General features: G+C 37.2%; 1 protein-coding gene across 1 annotated transcript in view; it reads right to left on the reverse strand.

Annotated features, from left to right (window-relative positions):
• The window catches only part of LRP2 (LDL receptor related protein 2), a 122,659-nt gene that overhangs the window by 94,720 nt on the left and 6,949 nt on the right, over nucleotides 1-20,990 (reverse strand). Inside the window, exons 2-4 of the mRNA XM_030454023.1 lie at nucleotides 9,072-9,179; nucleotides 6,817-6,939; nucleotides 4,099-4,215 (exon numbers count right to left, since the gene is read on the reverse strand). Of these exons, the coding sequence (XP_030309883.1) occupies nucleotides 4,099-4,215; nucleotides 6,817-6,939; nucleotides 9,072-9,179 (348 nt within the window). The remainder of the gene's footprint in view (nucleotides 1-4,098; nucleotides 4,216-6,816; nucleotides 6,940-9,071; nucleotides 9,180-20,990) is intronic.

Genomic DNA, 20,990 nt, shown 5'->3' on the forward strand with positions numbered 1-20,990 from the left:
AGGTCCTACATTAGTTACTGCATTGAGGGCTTGCACAATAATGATTTCCTAGCTTTTATCTGGCTTTTTTTTCTAAACTAAGATTCCTCTGTTCACACTGGATCTCACAGCAATGCATTTGGATATAAAATGTTTTTTGCTTTTAATGGTGAAGAGCTTCTAACATGAACATTGTTTACTTTATCTTTTCCTCCCAAGAACTTTTGGCTAATTACAGAAAAGAAAAGAAGAGATCTTTTTGTAGTGATCACAGTTTCTAGAAGATAATATGAGCTTTGTGAAAATGGGGAAAACCAGCTACATTCATTCCAGTGCTCAGGAAGAAATGCAGCTCTTCTTTCTCTCCCCTTCCTCTCAGGCATCTCTTTTTCTTAGCCAAAATACTTCACCCCAATCTGTCTCCCTGTGGTATGCCAGCACTTCAGTTGCAAAATACAAACAATGGGCAAAGACCAGCACAAATGACAGATGAGGCACCTTGCTCCTTGTAACCTACAATCTGTGTTGCAAACACCTTTAAATGGCAGGGTTCAACATAGATTTATGGAAGATGCCTGAAAGCTGCATCACAGGAATTGCTAAACCTACAAGTATTTTGCTCTCACGTTTGTTCTGTAAGCTGTAAATAAATCTACACAATAACAGTTGTGGCTGGTATTTTGTTCAGCACACACTGACTTCTAAAACACAGTCACCAAGTGTAACCTTCTGAACCCTAACCCATGTTACAAGGAGGCAAAAGAAAAAAGGGTAAATTCCTACTTCCAAGCATCGTTCTTTTACTGCAGTTACTTTTCAAAACATTTTTACAAAATAAATTTAATTAAAACCCTTTGACTTCCTGCCATGAGTCACCATCTCTCAGCGGGCAAATCATTGCCCAGGCAGCTCTTAGCCTATTAGAGATATCAGGAAAACAACTTACCCCAAGTCCAAGAGAGCGAGTAGTAGTGACAGAAGAGATGCCTTACAACTTGGCAGACTAACCACACCCTCATCCCTGGCCTTAATTCCTGAATTAGAGCCTGTCATTGGAAGTCTTCCTTACTTTGTTCCGGTTTTGACTCTTCCCTTCCCAAACTTTCCCAGATGGAGATGTTTCCTTCACCCTGAACTATTTCTGCCCTACCCTGATCTCTGCAAATTCATCCCAGACCTGGCTGCCCACTTGCTGATTACAGCAGCTTTTTTTTAACATAGCAAACAAGAGGCAGGAATTAACAGATTTGGGAATTGACCTATGGCAACAACTCAACATCAAAATTTGAATAAAAAAATCCAGAGTTTCTGGGCCTGTACTCAGCCCATGAGACACAAGTCAGTCTTTAAAGTAGACTTTCCTTTCCTTTCCCCCTCACAGCCTCAGCACAGTATGCAATATGCCAGAGCTGTATGCAATAAGGTCTTTCTGATAGCCACAATATAGCTAAACGCAGAGGGCAAAATGTATTTGCTACCCCATATAGGCAACCATCTCATTCTACATTTTTCAAGTTTTAAAATTAAAGTATTTGCTAGCTGCTGACTATTCAAAAAGTTGGAAAAACAACCTGGTATATATATTTAAAGAAAATTTAAAACCCACAATTTTATGAAATCAAAATATCTTCAATGTACTAATTATACGACCTGTAGCTGAAACATTGTTCTGATGTTTATCTTAGCCTCTGCATGGGTAGTTTTCCCTTGCTGTTAATCCCATTAGCAGTAAAACGGACTAAGGCTTCGAATTCCTTTGTTCTTTATTTTTACATTTTTAATTGCTGAGTTACTTCATATTGGTGACATTTTGCCTTTGACCAGTTTCTTAAATAATGTAACTTATTCTGCAACAAAATGTTATCTTCTTTACAATCTATATCTGCTTACAGACAGATCAGTGAATGCCATGCACAAATAAACACACATGACAACTTTGCATTTTGTTATGCTCTGTGCATTACTAAATAGCTTTTTTCTTTCAATTATCATGGATGTTTCATCTTTATATAAGAAACTTTATAATGTAAATTAAAAAGGGAAAAATAATGACAGAGATAAAGACCAAACAGTGATGTTCCTTTTACATTTGTTTATACCAGACAGTGCAGAAAAGGAAATGAATTAAACAGTGGGGAAAATTAAAAGCCAAAGCAAGTATTAGAGTCTGTTTCAAAACATTAAAATATAACACACTAAACATTGCTGTATAATCACTAAATCATCAAATTATTAATTTTATCTTACGGTTTCTGTTTGAAGTTCCAGGCCTTGCAAAGAAAGAAAGGCAATAAAATTAACCGGCCTTTCTGGAAGAATCTTGTCTTTACATTCCTCTTGATGCTCTTGTCTTCAAAACATTTCTTTATAGTCCAACACTCCTACTTTTAATGTTCCAAGTCAAAGTCATTCTTCTGTCTTAGAGGGACTGTCAACACATATTCTAATAAACCAGAGTAGAGGTTGTTGAATGATATGAGGCAGTCTCTCTCCCTAGGGCTAAATACACTCTCTTCACAAACCATGAGACCTTCTGGCTGATGCAACAATGAAGGGAGTTCCCACACAGCACCAGAAAGCTGCTGTTAAGGTATCTGCATTCCCCATCCCAAACCGCATTTTAATTTACTTAGTTGAGAACATTAAACAAAAACTAAAATCTGCACTTGAATTTTCAAACATCATTCTTCTAGTCTGAAGAAAGAATTGTGAGTGTTCTCTTTAGGGTTGTCACTTGACGCAGATTTACTGCATTATATGGATCACACCATTTCAGTTTTGCACTGTATTCAATGACTACTCACAGACTTCTCAGAGGTGCTAAGCAGTTCCTTTTTTAATTCACATATAATGTGTTTTTTAAAGAAATATCTCTCCCTAAGGATTCTTTTTAATGTGTCATAGATTTGCTAAATTAATTTACCAATCTCTTTTCTTCCTCTAAGTTTTAAGAGAAAACATGCAAAGCTACAGAACATATTCTTCCAGCAATGATATTGGGAACTTTGGATCTTGGCTTTCAGTCATTGGTGTCAGTGATTTCAGAACTGTCTGTAGGTCTATCACATGGAAAGGCTGTTTCAGTAGCCTTTTATTCCAGAGTACCACATATCACCTTTCACTCTAGAGAGTGTAAATTTCAGCCATTGGGAAGTCAGGGATAAAATGCACACTAGGAGTTGGCTGGCTGTGGAATATGGTGGTTTTCCTTTAAACAACAAATTCATATGTCCTTTTTTCCTTTAAGAGCAGCCATTAACAACATTTTATTTCTTATTTCTTTATCCATTCCTTAGCACCCTAACCTCTGCCCTTACCTCCAACACCAGGTCTGCTACTGAGCAAAGTTTGGTTATATCTAAACTTATGACATATGTGAAGCTTTTCTTTAATACTAAAAAACAAAAGGATGTTACACACTGTTGTGTAGCTATTAGGTAAAAAACAACTCTGAAAAATGTGGCTTCTGTTCTGTGGCCAGTTGTCCATTCCATTCCAGTATTCAACCTAGGCCAGAATCTAGGTAAGCTGCCACCTCACAGTCAGCCCCAGTTCTGGGTAAGTTAGGCTGAGAAAAGTACTTGTCCATCTGCATTTTGTTGGCACAACAGAAACAGCTTATCTGAATACAGTATGATCCAATGCTGCTTCACTCCCAGAGTCTCGAACACAAACGGTTTTGAAAGGGTTGAAGTCCCTCAAAAATGTGATTTGGGGTCTAATTTTGCTGGTTTACAGTGGTTTGTAGTTACCACTGATTTCTTAATGAGCATACAAAACAAATATGGGAAAAAAAATGGCAAAGTTAGCTGAGTATCCCAAGGATTTAAGCCATTTAAATATGGTTGCTTTTTTTCCAATGCAATATTAATCATCTTTCAGACAATGACAAACAAGAAGCCCTGATCCTGTGGTAGCAGCTTGCATTTGAGTTCTGCAATAATGGATCTTTATCAGGATATCAGGTCTAATACACAGAAGAATCCGAAATGAAACTCTTGTAACAAGAACCATATTGTGGTCACCCTGTCCATCAACAAGCCCTTTAATCTTACAAATTTATTAAAATGCCACAGAGATGAGATGAAACCAGATCTAGTGGTAAGAGTTAAGACTCACGGCAGACTCTTTCATCTGTTCCATCAGTGCAGTCCTTCACTCGGTCACACCAGTAGGTGCTCGGGATACACTGACCATTTGAACATGTGAACTGCTGACTGGAGCATGTCCTGCCCGCTGCAAAAAAGAGGCACCCATTAGTCTTCTCCATCAACCAGATTCTTTTTAATGCAGAAAAACATCTTCCCTCTCCCTCTTTAACTATTCCCTCCTCCTCATAAATATTAGTATAAGACTTTTGGTCCCTGTACCGTTGTGTACCCGATGAGATTAAAGAACACTTGACAAGCAGCAGATAACATAGCCCCATGAGGCCTTCATAGAGACCTAAGAGGATAAATAAATGGAATATGTATTAGGCTTGCAATTTCACTGCTTTTCTCCAATGAAGGGGTTGATCTCTAGGTTAAAAATTATCTATTATTGCTCTGCCTACAAGATTAAGTTACCAGTTCTCACATTTTAAAGTTTTCCCTATTATTTTATTTACCAAGCAAAATTCTGTCAGTAGTTGTAAGTCCTTTGGTCAGCTAGAATCCCACAGCCTAAACACTGCAGACCTGGAGGTAACAAACTGCTTTCTAATATAGCCAGGAACTCGAGTCAGGTATATTTCACATTCATAACTAATAGAGGATCCAGAATCATCAAGTCTCTTCTCATGACAGCTATGTCAGTGAAACAGAACTTCATAAACCTGGGCAATTCCAACTACAGCTAAATTAACTCTCTGTTCTTAGGCACATTAATTGAATCTGTAAAGATATAACTGAAGGGTGAAATTAATGGTAACTTTTCCTCCCTCTGCCTCCTGCACATTTGTTTATTTCAAACTCACACTATATCTTAGCACCATCCCAGTTTACACACCAGTATCTGGTCTGCTAATTTACAGGGACTATTGTTTCTTCTGCAGTGTTCCCAAAGTAAGATCAGTGACTGGGATATTAGTGTCATGAGGAAAAACAAGAGCCAGACAGTACAGTAAACTAGATTGTTTTAATTCTGCATGTGTGACTCCCAGAGCTGTTGACCACTTTTCTCTGGAAAAATTTTTTAACATTTGAAGAAGGAAAATTTCCTCCAGGATTCCCAAGTACAGAGTTTAAAAGTCCCTTTGGATGAGTAAGGACAAACACCAGAGAGATCATAGAATCACAGAATATGCCAAGCTGGATCATCAAGTCCACCTCCATCCCTGTGTAGGGCACTCCCAGAATCACACCACGTGCCTGAGAGCATCATCCAAGCACTTTATGAACTCGGGCAAGCTTGGTGCTGTGACCACTTCTCTGAGGAGCTTGTTCCAGATGTCTCAAAACTGGCAGCACATTCTGCCACTGTATAGTTACTGACATTTATGCTTAACCAGGACATGCAGAAAGATGTTACAGTGACCCAGTTAAAAAGTCAACTCAGAGCTGTTTCTCATTTTGTATCTACAGATTCTTTAGTTGAAACATAACCAGCAGTTGTGCTGACACCTTCTTAGAGGAGGAGGAGAGCAAAAAGCAGCTAAATCCAGTTCCATTTTTTCCGTTCTCAGAGGAAATAAATACCAAAAGCACAAGCCAAGTCTCTGAGCAAAATCCTCCCAAAACTTAAACCTGTGAACCTCCCCAGAATCAAGGAGGTTAGCGAAGAGTTCCAGAGCTGTTCAATTTAAAGAATTTATTTAAAAATTATACATGGAATCAAAAGGAAGATGCATTAATCTTACTCTAATCACTTAAAATAACTTCTAGATATTAGAAATAGCTGGAAATCAGTTATTTGGAATACTACACTTGTTTTTCCCATCTTATGCAAAAACACAGAGAATGTAATTTGGTGCAATAATCATTTCAGTTCATCACTTCAGCACATACTTAAATATATATTAAACCTAAACTAGATATCCCTTAAACTGCATAGCCACAAAATTGAAAAATAAGAGTAAGGTATTTTATTAGTGTTTATCTTGCTATCAATACTGAAAAAAGTAAGAGCCTGTGGCTATTGCACTAAGGCTGCTAAGAGATTTCTTTGCTCTAAAATGCATAGAGAACATTAAACACTTTAATAGTTTAAAATATCAGTTCAAACATGATAAACACACTGTTTAGCAGGAAATACTAATACGAACTATGTCCTATGTTTAAGCTGTCCAAATGATAATAAAATACTATACTTTCACCCCTTACCAGGACTTTTGGCATTCCTCCTATCTGACTACGAGAAGAGGTCTGGTAATTTTAAACACTAAAGCCATTAAATAACATCACAGAAGATGGTACAAGAATCTTTAGCAATGTTTACTCACTGATAATGGCTCTTTTTTTATTTACACTTCAAAATTTTCTAGAAAGAAATTAAGTTTTTCTTTTGTATGTGGCATCTGTGATGCCAGTGTGAATTTTATTATTCAATGAGTAAAGCAGATTTTTCCTTGACTGAGATAGTGTTTGAATATAAAGTATTATGCATATTTCACCATCTTTTTAACTACTGATTTTTGTATCAGCTATAATACTACTATATACTATATATTTTTTCCTTTTGTTTTCTTTTTGATTAGCTGAAACGTCTTTTTGGACAAAGCTTCTGTATTTCATCTAGAGACTCCTCTGGTAAAAAGCTGAACTCATAGCAGGCTTGTTTCTGTATGTTCTCAATATGCTGCTATGTGAATTACCTTATTTCACAAAGATGGTATAGGATCAGAATTTAAATACTTACGACATTGTTGGTGCTCATCTGAGCCATCTTCACAGTCTTCCTCATCATCACAAACCCATGACTGTGGGATACACTCGCCATCAGTCTGACACTGAAACTGATTTCCCTCACAGGTAGGTTGTGCTAGGGTATGCAATGAAAAAAACTGTCATTTCACAGACATCTGGGAAAGCACTTTCAAAGAAAACAATTTAATAAGAGAAAATAAGACTTAAGGCTCAAGTGTCGATTGACTGTAACTTCCACTAAAGGCAGATGACAAACAAAGCAAATGGACAGAGGAAGGAGGGCAAAGTGGGCTGGCAGAAAGATGCTCAAAGGTAAAACTTGTACATTTCAGTCCTCAGGGCTGTATCCAGGAGACCCAGGGTCTGCTAGAAGGCTGGTCACAGCAAAAGCTTAAGGCTCAGAACTTCCCTCTGACAGAGCCTCGTTTTTTTCCCCCCACTTATAAGAAGAATGCTAGCTTCCCTAGACTTAACAGAGGTCTGTTCAATTCTTATCACTCTACTCTGTCCCTAGTTGGAAGATCTTTCAAAACAAGTTCACAACTCCATGAATTCACATGGCAAAAGTGAGGGTCAGGTCAGAACAATCTGAATGTTGCTGTCCCAGCTCCACTCTGTACTTTTCAAATAGCCAAACAGCAGGCAGCCATTTAGAGAGAAAGATCAAAATAAACGTTTAAAACTGTGTTAGAGTTTAGGCCATCTCTAGTTAACACTCATGGGAAGAATCACTAGTACGCCACAGTCCAGTAGATAGGACTCTGGTCTTAACCACCTCTTCTCCAGATCATGTTTCGCAACTCTGCAGTCAACCATAAACACTTTGTGCTCATGGGATGATTTACGAGCACAACTACCCTTGTAAAAAAAAAAATCAAAGGGAAAAAACTTCGTAGACGTAGAGTTGACAACTACATCAGAGGAAAATTAATTACAGGGATAAAACTGATCACATGCTACAGACAATGCACTTCATGCACGGTTGTTTTGGGTTTTTTATTTCTGTTTTAAAAGTGGTCTTTTAATATGATTTTAACCTCAAGCCAGTTTTAAACTACTTTCCTAGACATTTAAATGCCCCACTATCTACTGCACACAAAACTAGTTTTTAAAAGCAAAATTAACTGCAAAAAACAGAAAAGTGTAATTTTCAATTATCTTCCTAATTCATCACATATCTGAAAACAAGAACAACTCAGCTTCAGACTTCTAACTATGAAAAATGTTGTAACAGGTTTTTTTTCATCTTTCAGAAAGTCAGTGTGAATATTACCCACTCCTTATTCAAAGCCCAACCACTTCTTCCCAGCTGCAGTTCAGAGCTAAGCTGAAATAGCAAACTAGAGGACACCACCATTTTGTTTTTCCAGTTTAAGGCATTCTTCATCCAGAACGGCACTGGGGTTTTCTGAGCTAACTCAAGTGCTAAGCAACAAATGGGACTGCCAAGCTGTGTGAATGACCTCCAATTATTTTATGGGTCAAGCAGCAAAGAAACAATCCAGTGTGAAAAGAACCAACCTAAATTAGTCTCTCACCCCCCATCAGCTGAGGGGCAAAATCTGGCCTAACCTGTAAGTGGGTTGATAACTGCATCAGCCCACAACATCTCAAAGAACCCTAGAAGAGAGAAGGCAGATTGCAGGCAACTTTGTGAAAAAAGACTCTGAAGGGAATTTTTTCTTTTTCATAACTTTTTAACATCCATCTTGAGCAAATCTTTCTGTATGGATATTACAGCCTATCTGGATGCATCTATTGCCCCTGAGCAGCTGGCAGTGGGGGTAACATGACCACCTCTAGACAATTAATCAATACTCTGCTTAAGGTGCAGTAGTTACAGCTTGTCACCTAAGACCTAAAAGAGCCACAGACTTGGAGCTCAAGTGAAGCCAGTGGTAACTGTATGTTATTCATACAGTTCCAATTCAGGATCACTATAATAATTAATATGATGCATTTCTACATCTACTTAGAGCACTATATATAAAAGGAAATGGCGTTATTGAATATTTAGATTTTTAAGATCAGGCTGTCATGTTGGAAGTTGAACATTTATTTTCTGCCTACTTAAAGCAAATGGCTCAAGAAATGCAACTCTAGGGCAGATTCTGCAGTCATCTTAAGAAAATTATGAGTTTTCTCCCCCTCCGATGTTCATTCCTGTACTGCAGATACAGTTGAGCACATCAGGATCTCCATATTTCTTACATTACCAAAATGTTGCTGAACAGTTTTTTCACTTACGACAGCCAGCTTCATCTGAATCATCTGAGCAGTCTCGAGCCCCATCACACCTCCAGTCTGCAGGAATACAGCGACCATTTCCACAGCGAAACTGCCCCCCCTCACAGCCTGTGGAAAAGCAGAGTAACAAACAGGTTAGCAGTGCTGGCACATAACAACAGATAGCAGCTGTCAAAAATTCCTTTCAAACAACTGTAATCTATCCATCTCCTTACAGCATGGAAAGGAGATAAAATAATATTGTGATAGTACAAAAATAGAGATATATTTATCTATGCATAAAAGATCACTACACAGACAGTCAAAAAAAAGAAAAGACCCATCTCTAAATCTTAAAGGATGTCTCTCAACTGAATTGCTAGAAAAATCCCACAATTTTAATATTTGTTAATTGTACAAACAAAAAAAAGAGGAAAATATTAACACAAGCATGTCTCAAAAGGAGCACCTACACTACAGAAATCTATTTAGCAGGCATGTATCAATTTTAAACTCACAAGCAGTATAAATCTAAATAAAGATGAGGCGTCATTTTCCATTTTATTTCTTAGGCTAAACATGCTCCCAGAGTCTCTCTAATATGTATATTATATGTATTATATAATATAATTATTATATAGTAGTTATATTATTATTATTATTATTATTATTGTTATTATTGTTATTATTATTACCATAATAGTCCCCTTGGTGATTTGGAAATCTTGTTTTAGCAGTGACTGGCTGAAACTATAGAAAAACCTCAGTTTTGTTTTGTTTTTTAATAATACTTTAATATAAAAAAAATCTTTCCTCTGAAAAACAGTAAAGCATGTCTTCAGTCAGCATTTGAATTGTAAATAATTTTTAAAGGAATTAAGCTTTCAGACATTTATGGCTGATCAAAAGCTTCCTGCTTGACCTACTAAGGATTATTCCTGATAAGGCAGCATTCATCCCCAGGTGTAAATGCAGCTGGATCAGGCCTTTATTAGAGTTGACTAATGAAATCTCCAGTCCCATAGGAAAGAGAAAATGCACTGTTTATGGCCTTTCATGGTGACTACAGCCTCATAAAAACACAGTAAACAGTTTATAGGTCCCCAAAACAATGAGCTATCACACAATTAGGATCAACAGATCTCTGTTTCATGTTAATCTGTTGTCAGCACCCCAGAGAAGGGAACACTGAAAAAACCTGAGGTAGTAGCAAAGCCCAACTAAGAAGACAAAAACAAACCTGTTTCCTGATTTAATTAACAGCCATATGATAAAACTACATCTTTCAAGTATTCTGAGTGATTTGTCCAGAGAAGATAACCTCTGTATACATAAACCCAAACCACCTACTTTTTTAATTCATTATGACATAAATAACACACTACCCTAACTTTCATGTAAAACCAGGCATATCAACACTGTCACATAAACACAGTTAAGTGATGTATTCCTAAGGGATATAGGCAAGCTACTTTATGCAAGGAATGTTCAAATCTGATTGTCTGGTAGTGACATCCTGATTTATAATGTATCCTGCAAATGGTCAAAAATTTCACTTGGATAAATGGTGGTACAGAGTGGTACAGGAGTATATTCACCCAAATACCTTCTATAGACTAATGCATGATGGTGGTTGGTGGTGCAGGTCTGGGGTTGGTGGTGCAGGTCTCTTATCAACTACCTTTAAAACACAACAACCTCCCTTGCAAAAATGCCCTGAAGGAATGTACAAGTTCCCTCTGGAATCCCAGACCCTCTTGCTGAATTTTGCCCTACAAAGCAACATTTCCATATGAGATTAGCTGTAAAAGCTCTAACAAATGCAACACAGTAAACCCCCATTTATCAATTGGAATTACTATGCAAGGCAAATACTAAACTCCTTGCATATTTAGTATATTATCGCTATTCAAAACCACTGGAACATTTACAGGCATCTGCTCAAAAAGAAGTTACAATACAGAATTAAATCTGCATCTACATGATTAGAATTTCTAATGAAACAACTTACAAGCAAGCAATATGAGCTATTTGTGTATTATTTCTAAATAATAACTAAGAAAAATTTTCAAGCACTATACTCAACTCTGCTAACTTACTTTGCCTATCTTGTATTAAGTTATGCAGTTAAACATACCCTTAGTGATAAAAATGAGGAGATAACACTGATAAACTTTTTAGAAAGCATGATAAACATAGCAGCCTTTGTACAGTATGAGATATCGTAACTGAATGTTAACAGAAAATTTGCAAATCAAGCAGTTCTCATACACTGTGTAATACTTTGCAGAATTATAATTTGAGTTGCTTGCACCTACATGCAGTAAGTGCTGTATCAGGGTCCATTTATACAATTTTTCAGTACACCTGTTATAATTCACTGAATTATGGCATTAGGCTTTTCAAATTTTATCTTCCACACTTATTTGTAACCGAAGGCAAAGAGCTTTGAAACACCTAAAAAGCATAAGACTGATATTTCAATTGTCACTATTTTATATTATCATTAGAACTAAGTAAATTACCTAGCAGATAATGATGTTAATTCACTAAAAAGACAAAATTTAAAAATAAGTAATATGGAAGAAGTAAAAGTGAGCTGCACTATCAAGGGTACTTCTAGCCAAGGTTCTAAAAAGCTTGTCTTTCAGCTGTAATAAAAACAATTCTAACTTAGAGGAGAAAGTAATCCATGGGAAAATGTACTATTACAAAATTATGGATACAAATACCCAGGAAAAATATCCAGAATGAGAGAAAAATAAGGATGTCAGCAATAACCGGGTTTCTTACAACAGACAGCTAGAGAGATCATTTTCTCAGCGCTTAACTGTACATATTCTGCTAAAAACAAGTACAGGAGACTTATGAGATTTAAAGAATTATGATTTATTTACTACAGATTTCGTGATATATTTTAAATAGGGTTATTTTAAGTAAAAATGTTGCAGGCATTATTCACACTGACTAGTAATGATCCACAGAGAAAGCATATGGAGTCCAAAAGGACAATTTCTATGGATATATGCTATACAACATGAGCCTGCAGCACCAGGGTTTCAGCAAGAGCAGGGACTGTCAGAAGGCAAGGGGTATCTGTTTGTTTATTGCCATTTTCTGAAGCTTTGATTCACTAAATGTTGGTCATTAGTAATTTTATTACTAGAAAGGTTTTGCTTTCAATAAGATTTTTTTTTTAATGGCAAGGCAGGAATCCAAAATTTCCAAAGAAATTGCCAAAAAATAATACTGAGCTAATTTCCATAGAAATTCTGATTTACTCTGACAGATGCTGATAAAACCAGACATCTCTTTCAGGCAAACAGAATCCTGTTAGCAGGGTTCCTGGATGAAATAACCACCAATTTTAAAAACAGGCAGTAAAACATCTGTTGTCACTACCATGTTCAAAATTTGCTAATAGAAGAATCTACATGACTTTTGAAAGTTCTAAATTAAGATGCTTGAAATTTTGGTGTTGCTCTACTTTTGCTCTCATTCAGTTTTATCCTTCTGACTGTCATTAAAGCACTGCTAAAATACAGACCAAAAAGCACACGGCAGATCTTATAAGTCACACATACATAGCATACATAAACATAAATAAAAATCTCTTGGCATTAAATAATTTTTAAAGATATGATCTGTTTCAACCTCTCAATATTCAATAAAATATCACAAAAAAAAAATATAACCACTGGGAAAATACTGCCCATAGAACTATTTCTAAGCATTTTGCTATATGTACTATCCTCAGCCTTTAGGCTAACTAGATGTCACTAGACATCCCGTGGTCCTCTGTGTCTGGAATTCTCTTATAAGAGACTCCTGAGTGGATACTTAAGATCACCATTTGCTCAGGTAAAATCATGAAAACTAGTATTACTGGCTCTGGATTGGGTACTTGCACAAAGATTATGCCAGGTAGTTATTTTCCACTGGAATAAAAGCAACACTAAAGACGTGAAATACCCTCTTTACAAACATCTCTCTTACCAAAGCAAATACCACCATTCGAAGACTGCTCAATACAATTACCATTATGTTCTGCAAAACAAGTTGTGCCCAGCAAGTGTTGCCTGCACAGGAGTGAAGCATCCTAAACCACTGCCAAAGACAAACTCCACTGCCACTGGAGGATAGCAGTCCTGCACACTACTAATCAATGTCACACTGAGGCACGGGAAACTCCAGCAGCAGAGACACTCAGAGCTTCAGGCATTTCACAGCACAGGGCTTCAACCCACAGGGCTATGGGCTTCAGTAGGAAAGCAGCTCCTAACAGCCTCTCAGCTTCTCGTGCTCTTAATTTGCCCTAATAATCTCTGTGTAGAAATATTCTGATTGAGAATTAAAGCCTAAATTCAGTCTTCTTGTATTAAAACCAGAATGTCAGGTCTGACTTAAGATGAAATCCAGTACTACCTTGCTCTCTGCCACTCTGCATTACTTTCGACTTAAGATCCTCTTGAACAGTTCTAGTCTTTCCTAATTCTTTTCTTATACTTGCTGCCTGCCCATTCAACCTTGAATTCCCTCAATACTTTGACTGAAAATCTTTTAAATTACATTTGTCATCCACAGATTAAGGGCACCATGACTGTTTATTCTAACTATACAGAAAAGGCCAACCTCCCTCTTTCATTCCTTCTTCCTCATTCTCACAGTATCTGAGAAAACTGCTAACACCTCTCTAATAATTAAGTTTGAATGAAAGAAAGTAAATAAGAATATATTAAGCCCAATGTAGATTGTACCACTCAAACGCTGTCCACTGAAAAATTAAAATTACACTATTGTAATTACTTTACACTTAAAGAATTCTCTCTCTCAACAAGTATTTGTGTTTAAAAGATGAACACCCTCTAAGGTAGAATGTTTTTCAACTGAACACTTCCACCTTTAACAAATCTGTAGTTTTTCAACAAATAAGTGCAAACTAATTGTACAGGAGAAGCTTTTCCCACTTAAATTTTGAAAAAAAAAGAAACCCACAATAATTTGCAAGCTGTTTTTTCTCCCTTTCTGCCTTGCCATTTAGCCCCCAAACAGAACAGACCATTTCAGTGGCCTTGCAGGTACAAGAATTCTGGAGAATCACCTTCCATCCCCTTTGATGTCAGATTTTTGTCTAGCTTAATTACATGTCAAACAGCCCGAGGTTTAGGAATGCTCAGGGAGGGGAAGCTGAACCTCTGGAAATTCCATCTCTGTTCCCCCGCACTAATGAAAGAAGAGGTTAAATCCATTGTTCAGGAAAAAACCTTTGATTATTATTGTAAAATGCCCTGTGATACTGAAAAGCAGTATTCTGGTAGAAATATTAATAGACAAATGAACAAAAATTATGCTACATTACATATACTTCGAGATGGTGATTAACTTTCAATCTTTCCACACTCTGCAAATTCAATTATATTTAATATATGATATTCAGATTAAAAAAAACACAGGCCATGCAAGCATTTATAGGTATTACAGAAAGCAGAACAAGATTTATCTTATCTTCAAGATCTTGCAACACAGAATGTGTTTTGTACTTAACATGTCTCTAAACTAGATTATATCAGAGAGATAATTTAAACTGAGAATATAAACAAAAAGACAGTACAATGTGGGTCTACACCCAATTCAGACAGAGGACTGGAAGATCTCTGTATACAGACTGACAGGAGGACAGGGGACAAATTGAGGGACAATTTGAAGCAGAAGAGCTGCAGTGCCAGGGGCAGTAAAAATGTTCATAGGGAAGTACAGGATTTCTATTACTGAGTTATCCAATTACATATTATAATGAGGTTATTTTTAGTAAAATAGCATCTAGAGACTCAGCAGTTGATCGAGGATGGTTTGTGCCTTGCACTGTACAAGCACTTAACAAAAAGAAGGGTTATCCCTTAAACAGTTTGCGGCATGAAGATGATAGGCACCTCAACTCACATGGCTGACCCACTGTCAACAAGTAAAGGTTTTTTCCTTCACCAACACATTCATATTCTACTCTTTCTCCAGTAGCACTCCACGAAGTCAGAGTACACTCCATTTTGCTGGTATTTATTAGCACGAGAAACAAGGCACATAACAGCTTAATCCTTCCTGTGGAGGGGCTTCAAACCTTGTATGAGGAGTTGGAAAGACTCCTAGCCCAAGACTCTATCTCTGACTCAGGTGTGTTTAACAGTGATAAATGTAGTACTCTCACAAAAGTTGTCTACACTGAGTCCTTGGGTTTTTTTTTTTTCTTTTTTGAGTCTTTTTTTTTTTTTTTTTTTTTTTTTGATTGGTTTATTTTCACTCCCTAGTTTCCAAGTAAAGGTGTAGACATTTCAGAACACTTTCTGGTATACAAATCATACAGATTATTTCAGTTTATTTTAGGGGAGTAGCAGGAGCCTATGGAAATGATGAAAGACTGAACTGGAAGCAACAGATCTGGTTCTCTACTGATGCTAACTGGACTAAGAGATTTGGCTCCCAAGTACCAGCTGCACAGCTTCCTAAAAAATTAGCAGAAACCCATTGATGACAAGAATAAAATGGCTTTTGCTCCACCAGACAGATGAAATTATATTTCTAGCCCCTCACCCTAAAAATCCACTCACATGTAGAACTCTTTATCGTATTGATTTTAAATAGAACTGGCATCTAAACAATGAGAGGAATGAAAACGGAAGAGGAAGTTTAATCTTGGCTTATTCATTTCTTTCTGTAATCCTACCTGGATATGCAGAGTTCATTTCCACTTTAGGTGAAAAAGGTAGATGTTCCATACTTATTGAAGAGATACTTCTAGTAATACAGTAATACAGTTCCTGAGCTCGGTGGAATGATGGGTATCAGAAGCTGTAATAGATGGATCTTGCCTGTCTGACTAGAACCCAGGCTAGAACGTTGCTATCATGGGCTTAGAAGTTACATAGTTACATGTTTCAATGCAGCAACAACAGAATTCAAACAAACAAACAAACAAACAAACAAAAAACCCACAAGTCTGGAGACAGCAAAATTCTGTGCTTTGTGTCTCATACAGACAATTGTTAGCTAAAATAATATTTTTAACTGAAGCATCATATCTTATTTTATTAATGCTCATATGTGAAATCTCCTTTTAAAAGTCCTTAAAGATAACATACACTATGTTAAACTAATTGTTTTCAGTTAATACAGTTATAAAAGGACTACAGGTTCATTTCTGCTAATGCCTGAATATAAATCCAAGAATTAAAGAAATTCAGATTTTAATCTACTGAAACTAAGCAGGAAAGCTTTCCTGCAAAGAAAAAAGGGTTCAAGTCTCCTGCAGACATGAAGTTCAAAGGAATGACACTGTAAATGCCTCCTAGCAACGTTAAAGATATTCATAATCCTCATCCTCTCTACCTTACTTTAGCTTTGTTAATTGAAAAAGCAATGAATGAAAATAGCCTGATAAAAATAGAAACTGTTTAGAAATTCAATTTTAATAACTCTATTTCATTTTAATTTTTTTTCAAGTATAAGCCTGAAGTAATAATAAAAAGAACAAGCTTCTAATTTTCTGATAAACCACATATAGACCTCTTAGGAAAAAAAACATCAGTTTTAATTTTGGTGGCTTGTTTTTTGTTAAAGCTCTGGTATTCAGAATGAAATGATATGGTTTTTACTTTATCACTTTAAAAACAGACACTCTGGAAAATGTAAAAACAGAAATTCAGATATATGATATTTTAAAATTATTTACAATATTCCTAAATGTAAAAAATACAAATGTCTTAAATTTTAAATTATGACAAATTACTGATCATACATGCTCAAAGAGCACATATTCAAACTATGTATTTTTACCATCATCTAGTACTATAGGCAAATTAATCACAACTCAGTTCCTTTGTAAACTTGCTTCAGCTCACACACTTTTACTATCTTCTTAGTCCCATAACGAGGCAGGAAAAGAAACAGTCCTTTTAAGCAAGGGCAAATTCTAATAGACAGTAGGTGATACTTCTTTCTACAGATAAAATATTCCCTATATTGAACAGAACAGGTTCCTTCTGCCATTTAAGTCACTGTCAAATTCATCATACTTTAGTGATAACTGAGAATCAGCTATTTATTTTGGTTGGACACTTTCTTTAAACCCAACTGTATATGGAGTACTTTCCAAGGTGAAACTAATAAAAACTATTTGCACTCCTTACTCAGAAAATGTAGCCAAATTTTAGCTGTATGGCCAAGTTCAAGGGAACCAGGATATGCAGTACTGAAAGATTAGCCTTCACAATATAAAAAAGTTTATTTCAGGCAGATTACATATAAAGAACATATTCTGCACTGAACTGGATAACTTCAATCAGTCGTCTTGACGTTAGGTGTCTTAATCCACATAAATCAATTGTGATTGTGTTAGCTCGGTAAGCAAAGCAAGCCCTGTGGATCTGTAGGGCAGCATACACTGAGCCCCCCCTAAATCCCAGAAGCTTCTTTTTTCATGAATGGTACATTAAATATGCAAAAATCTGTTCTAATTGACCAAATGACATAAAGAGGAAGAAGAACAAGCAAACACAGAAGAAATAAAGACAACCCCAGCTACTCACAGAAGGAAGCAGCCCAAGCATTTTCATAAGAATGAACCTTGCTAATGGCCCCAAGGCTGCCGTAGAATAACAATTGGGTAATAGAGTGAGGGAAGAATATGGCCAAACCAGGAAAATCTTCGAGACTAGGAAGTATTTACAACTGCACAGCATGTGGAAAATAAAAAAGAAGCGCTTAAGCATCTTAGAGAGAGCATGTAAAGAACATACCACTGAGAAAGTCTGAGAGATGAAGTAGCAAATGATAGAAAACCCTTCTCAGGAAGCTGTTCGCATTTTGAGCACTGTACTGTTTTTTAAATACATTTTCCAGCCTCCGTGCTGCTTGTTCTCAAAATTAGACCCCATGCTGAGATACTGCACTGCATTCAATTCGGTCGTGCTACCCTGAAAGCTGATGAGTCATTGTAGGACTGGGAATCAGCCTCTGTAAAAGCTTTCCAAGCCCGTTTGTGATAGTGAAATTGTTTTGTTTTTTTTTTCTTTTATACATTATTGCTACATTGGAAAATGCTATGCAACTTAAAACACTTCGCCAAATCATAAACCTTACTGGAATATTATATCACAGGTTATTAAATACAATTGAAACTCGTTATGCAAAAAATACACCACTTTCACTTACAGAAAATAAACATAAAGCAAAAGCTGCTTCTCTTTCCAACACAGAACCCATAACTACAACAAAATTCTTCACTGCTTGAGTAGCACCATCGTTGACTAGATAAAAAAACATCACCGGGTACTTACTAGCCATAATTCTGCACTTCAAAAACAGTGACTGTTCCAAGCTCTACATTCAAAAAAATTTTCAGAAAAGCAGAAAAACTCAAGTGTCAGTACAGAATAGATCATATCCTAATCTAGTGTGCCTAGACAGACATTCTAATGCTACTGACTACTGCCAGTGACATTAGGAACTACATATATTTCTTCCAGATGCACTGGCAGTCATAATGTTTCTCCCAAATTCAGTAGTGATTCATTTTCAGCTAGCAGCTTATAGCTATGACTGGTCACTCTTTACCAGTTCCTTATGCTAATTCCTTATGCTAAGACAGACATGAGTAAAGCAAGGATCGCCTTAACTGAAACAGTGGTGTCCAATAGGCTTATGCAAAATGCAACTATATTTTAACAGACCTGAAAATGAACAATAGGAATGAAATCATCCTTTAGCTTTCATTTTAAAACATGGCATATTTTCTTTCTAGTTTTCTATTTTAAAAAGTAATTTTAAAAAAATCCTTTCACCCAAATTAAGGAAATTGTCAAATTAAAAAGACAAACTCCTTGAATTCATTAGAAGAGGATAAATACAAGGAATATCATCTCTATTACCCTTACTCTAAGCCCAAATGAAGCATTTCACATAGATATGCCCTAAGCAGCTACAGCCTACAACTGTCAGATTTACTACCCCATTATGATTTTTAAAGGATGCTTAATTCAGCTGCTATTTCCCTTCACTGGTGGCTGCTAGGCATCATATTTTAAGCAACTCTTTAAATTACATTAGCTATCTACTCTAAGCAGCATGCCAGGAACAGAGGTGAATAGCAGGGAATAAGGGTCTCCTACACTAGCTTTTGTAGCCGGAGAAGCCCTCCACTTGTTCCATCCTTGGAAACACAAGAACATACAAGTACTACATACCATGTACTTACATCCAGAAGCAAGCACACAAAACTCACAGAAAAGCCACACATTGTCTCCCAGGTTTCACAGGGATAGCACACAACACAAAATCACACAATTGTCATGGCTGGAAAAGACCTCTAAAATCACTATGTTTAACCATCAACATCCCCTCTCCAGTAAAATAAAGAATATATATCTATACCGCCATGCCCACTGGAGCATGTACTGAAGAGCCTCATCTACACAGTTTTTAAATACTTCCAGGGATGGTGACTCTACCACTTCCCTGGGCAGCCCATTCCAGTGTCTAATGACTCCCTCAGTAAATAAATTCTTCCAAATATCTAGTCTAAACCTCCCTGGTGCAACTTCAGGCCTACCATTATTTATTTGAGAGAAGAGGCCAACACCTACCTCCCTGCAACCTTCTTTCAAGTTCCTGTTGCAAGTGATAAGCCTCCTCATCTCCAAACTAAACATTCTCAATTCCCTCAGCCTCTCCAGACCCTTCAGAACCTTGGCTGTCCTCTGAATTCACTCCAGCAGCTCAATGTCTTTCTTGTAGTGAGGGACCCAGACCTGAACACAGTGCTTGGGGTGCAGCCTCACCTGTGCCATGTACAGGGGCACAGTCACTGCCCTTCTCCTGCTGGCCACACCATTCCTGATAAAAAGCCAGGATGCTGGTGGCCTTCTTGGCCACGTGGGCACACTGCTGGCTCATATTCACCTGAGTGTTGACCAACACCCCCAGGTCCTTTTCCTCTGGCCAGCCTTCCAAGCCTATAGCATTGCCTGGGGTTGTGACAGAAATGCTGGACCTGACACTTGGCCTTCAAGATTCAACCTGTCCAGGTCCCTCTGCAGAGCCCTCCTACCCTCAAGCACACCAACACTCCCACCCAACTTGGTGTCATCTGCAAACCTGCCGAGGGAGCCCTCAATTCCCTCATCTAGATCCTTGGTGAAGACATTGAACAAGATTGGCCCCAAAACTGAGCCCTAGGGAACAGCACTGGTACCAGCTGCCAACTGGATTTAACTCCACTCACTACAGCTCCCTGGGCCCAGCCATGCAGACGGTTTTTCATTCAGCAGAGTTCACCTGTCTGTGCCATGAGCTGCCAGGTTCTGTAGGGGAATGTTGTGGGAGACAGTATCAAAGTCTTTACTAAAGTCCAGGTAGACATCATCCACAACCTGGCCATCATTGCTGACAGAGCTATAGGCCTCTGCCTACAGATTTGCAACCCTGAAAGCATAATTCCCTCCACATAGCAATGCTTCCCTTCTGTCTTTCAAAATGCCTGCTAGGAAGAAGACTGCAACCACACCTGGTAAATTGCTAGCTACAGAGTCAGTATCTCCACACAGAATGTTTAAGGACCAAGATTTTCCCTTAACTGGGTGATAATTTGGGTCTTTCTCTCACAAATGAGCTATGTCTGAGGCTCTGTTCAGATTTCCTGTTGGTTCAGCCAGAAATTTGTCAAGGCTGGGATTAACAACTGAAGCAGTCACAGTTTAATCACTCCACTAAATACCTTTCCTGTTGTGGAAGTAACAAAAGGAATTTTAGTACTATGCTGTTTTTACAGACTACTAGGGAGAAAAAAATAATTTCCAGTGACCCATTAGTGTGTATTCTGTTTTATTTTCAGTAAAAACTGAAAACCTAATAAAACCAGCTCATATAGTCATACTGAAGACATGACAAATT

The sequence above is a fragment of the Calypte anna genome, chromosome 7, assembly GCF_003957555.1.
Source record: "Calypte anna isolate BGI_N300 chromosome 7, bCalAnn1_v1.p, whole genome shotgun sequence".
In the NCBI taxonomy this organism is placed as follows: domain Eukaryota; kingdom Metazoa; phylum Chordata; class Aves; order Apodiformes; family Trochilidae; genus Calypte; species Calypte anna.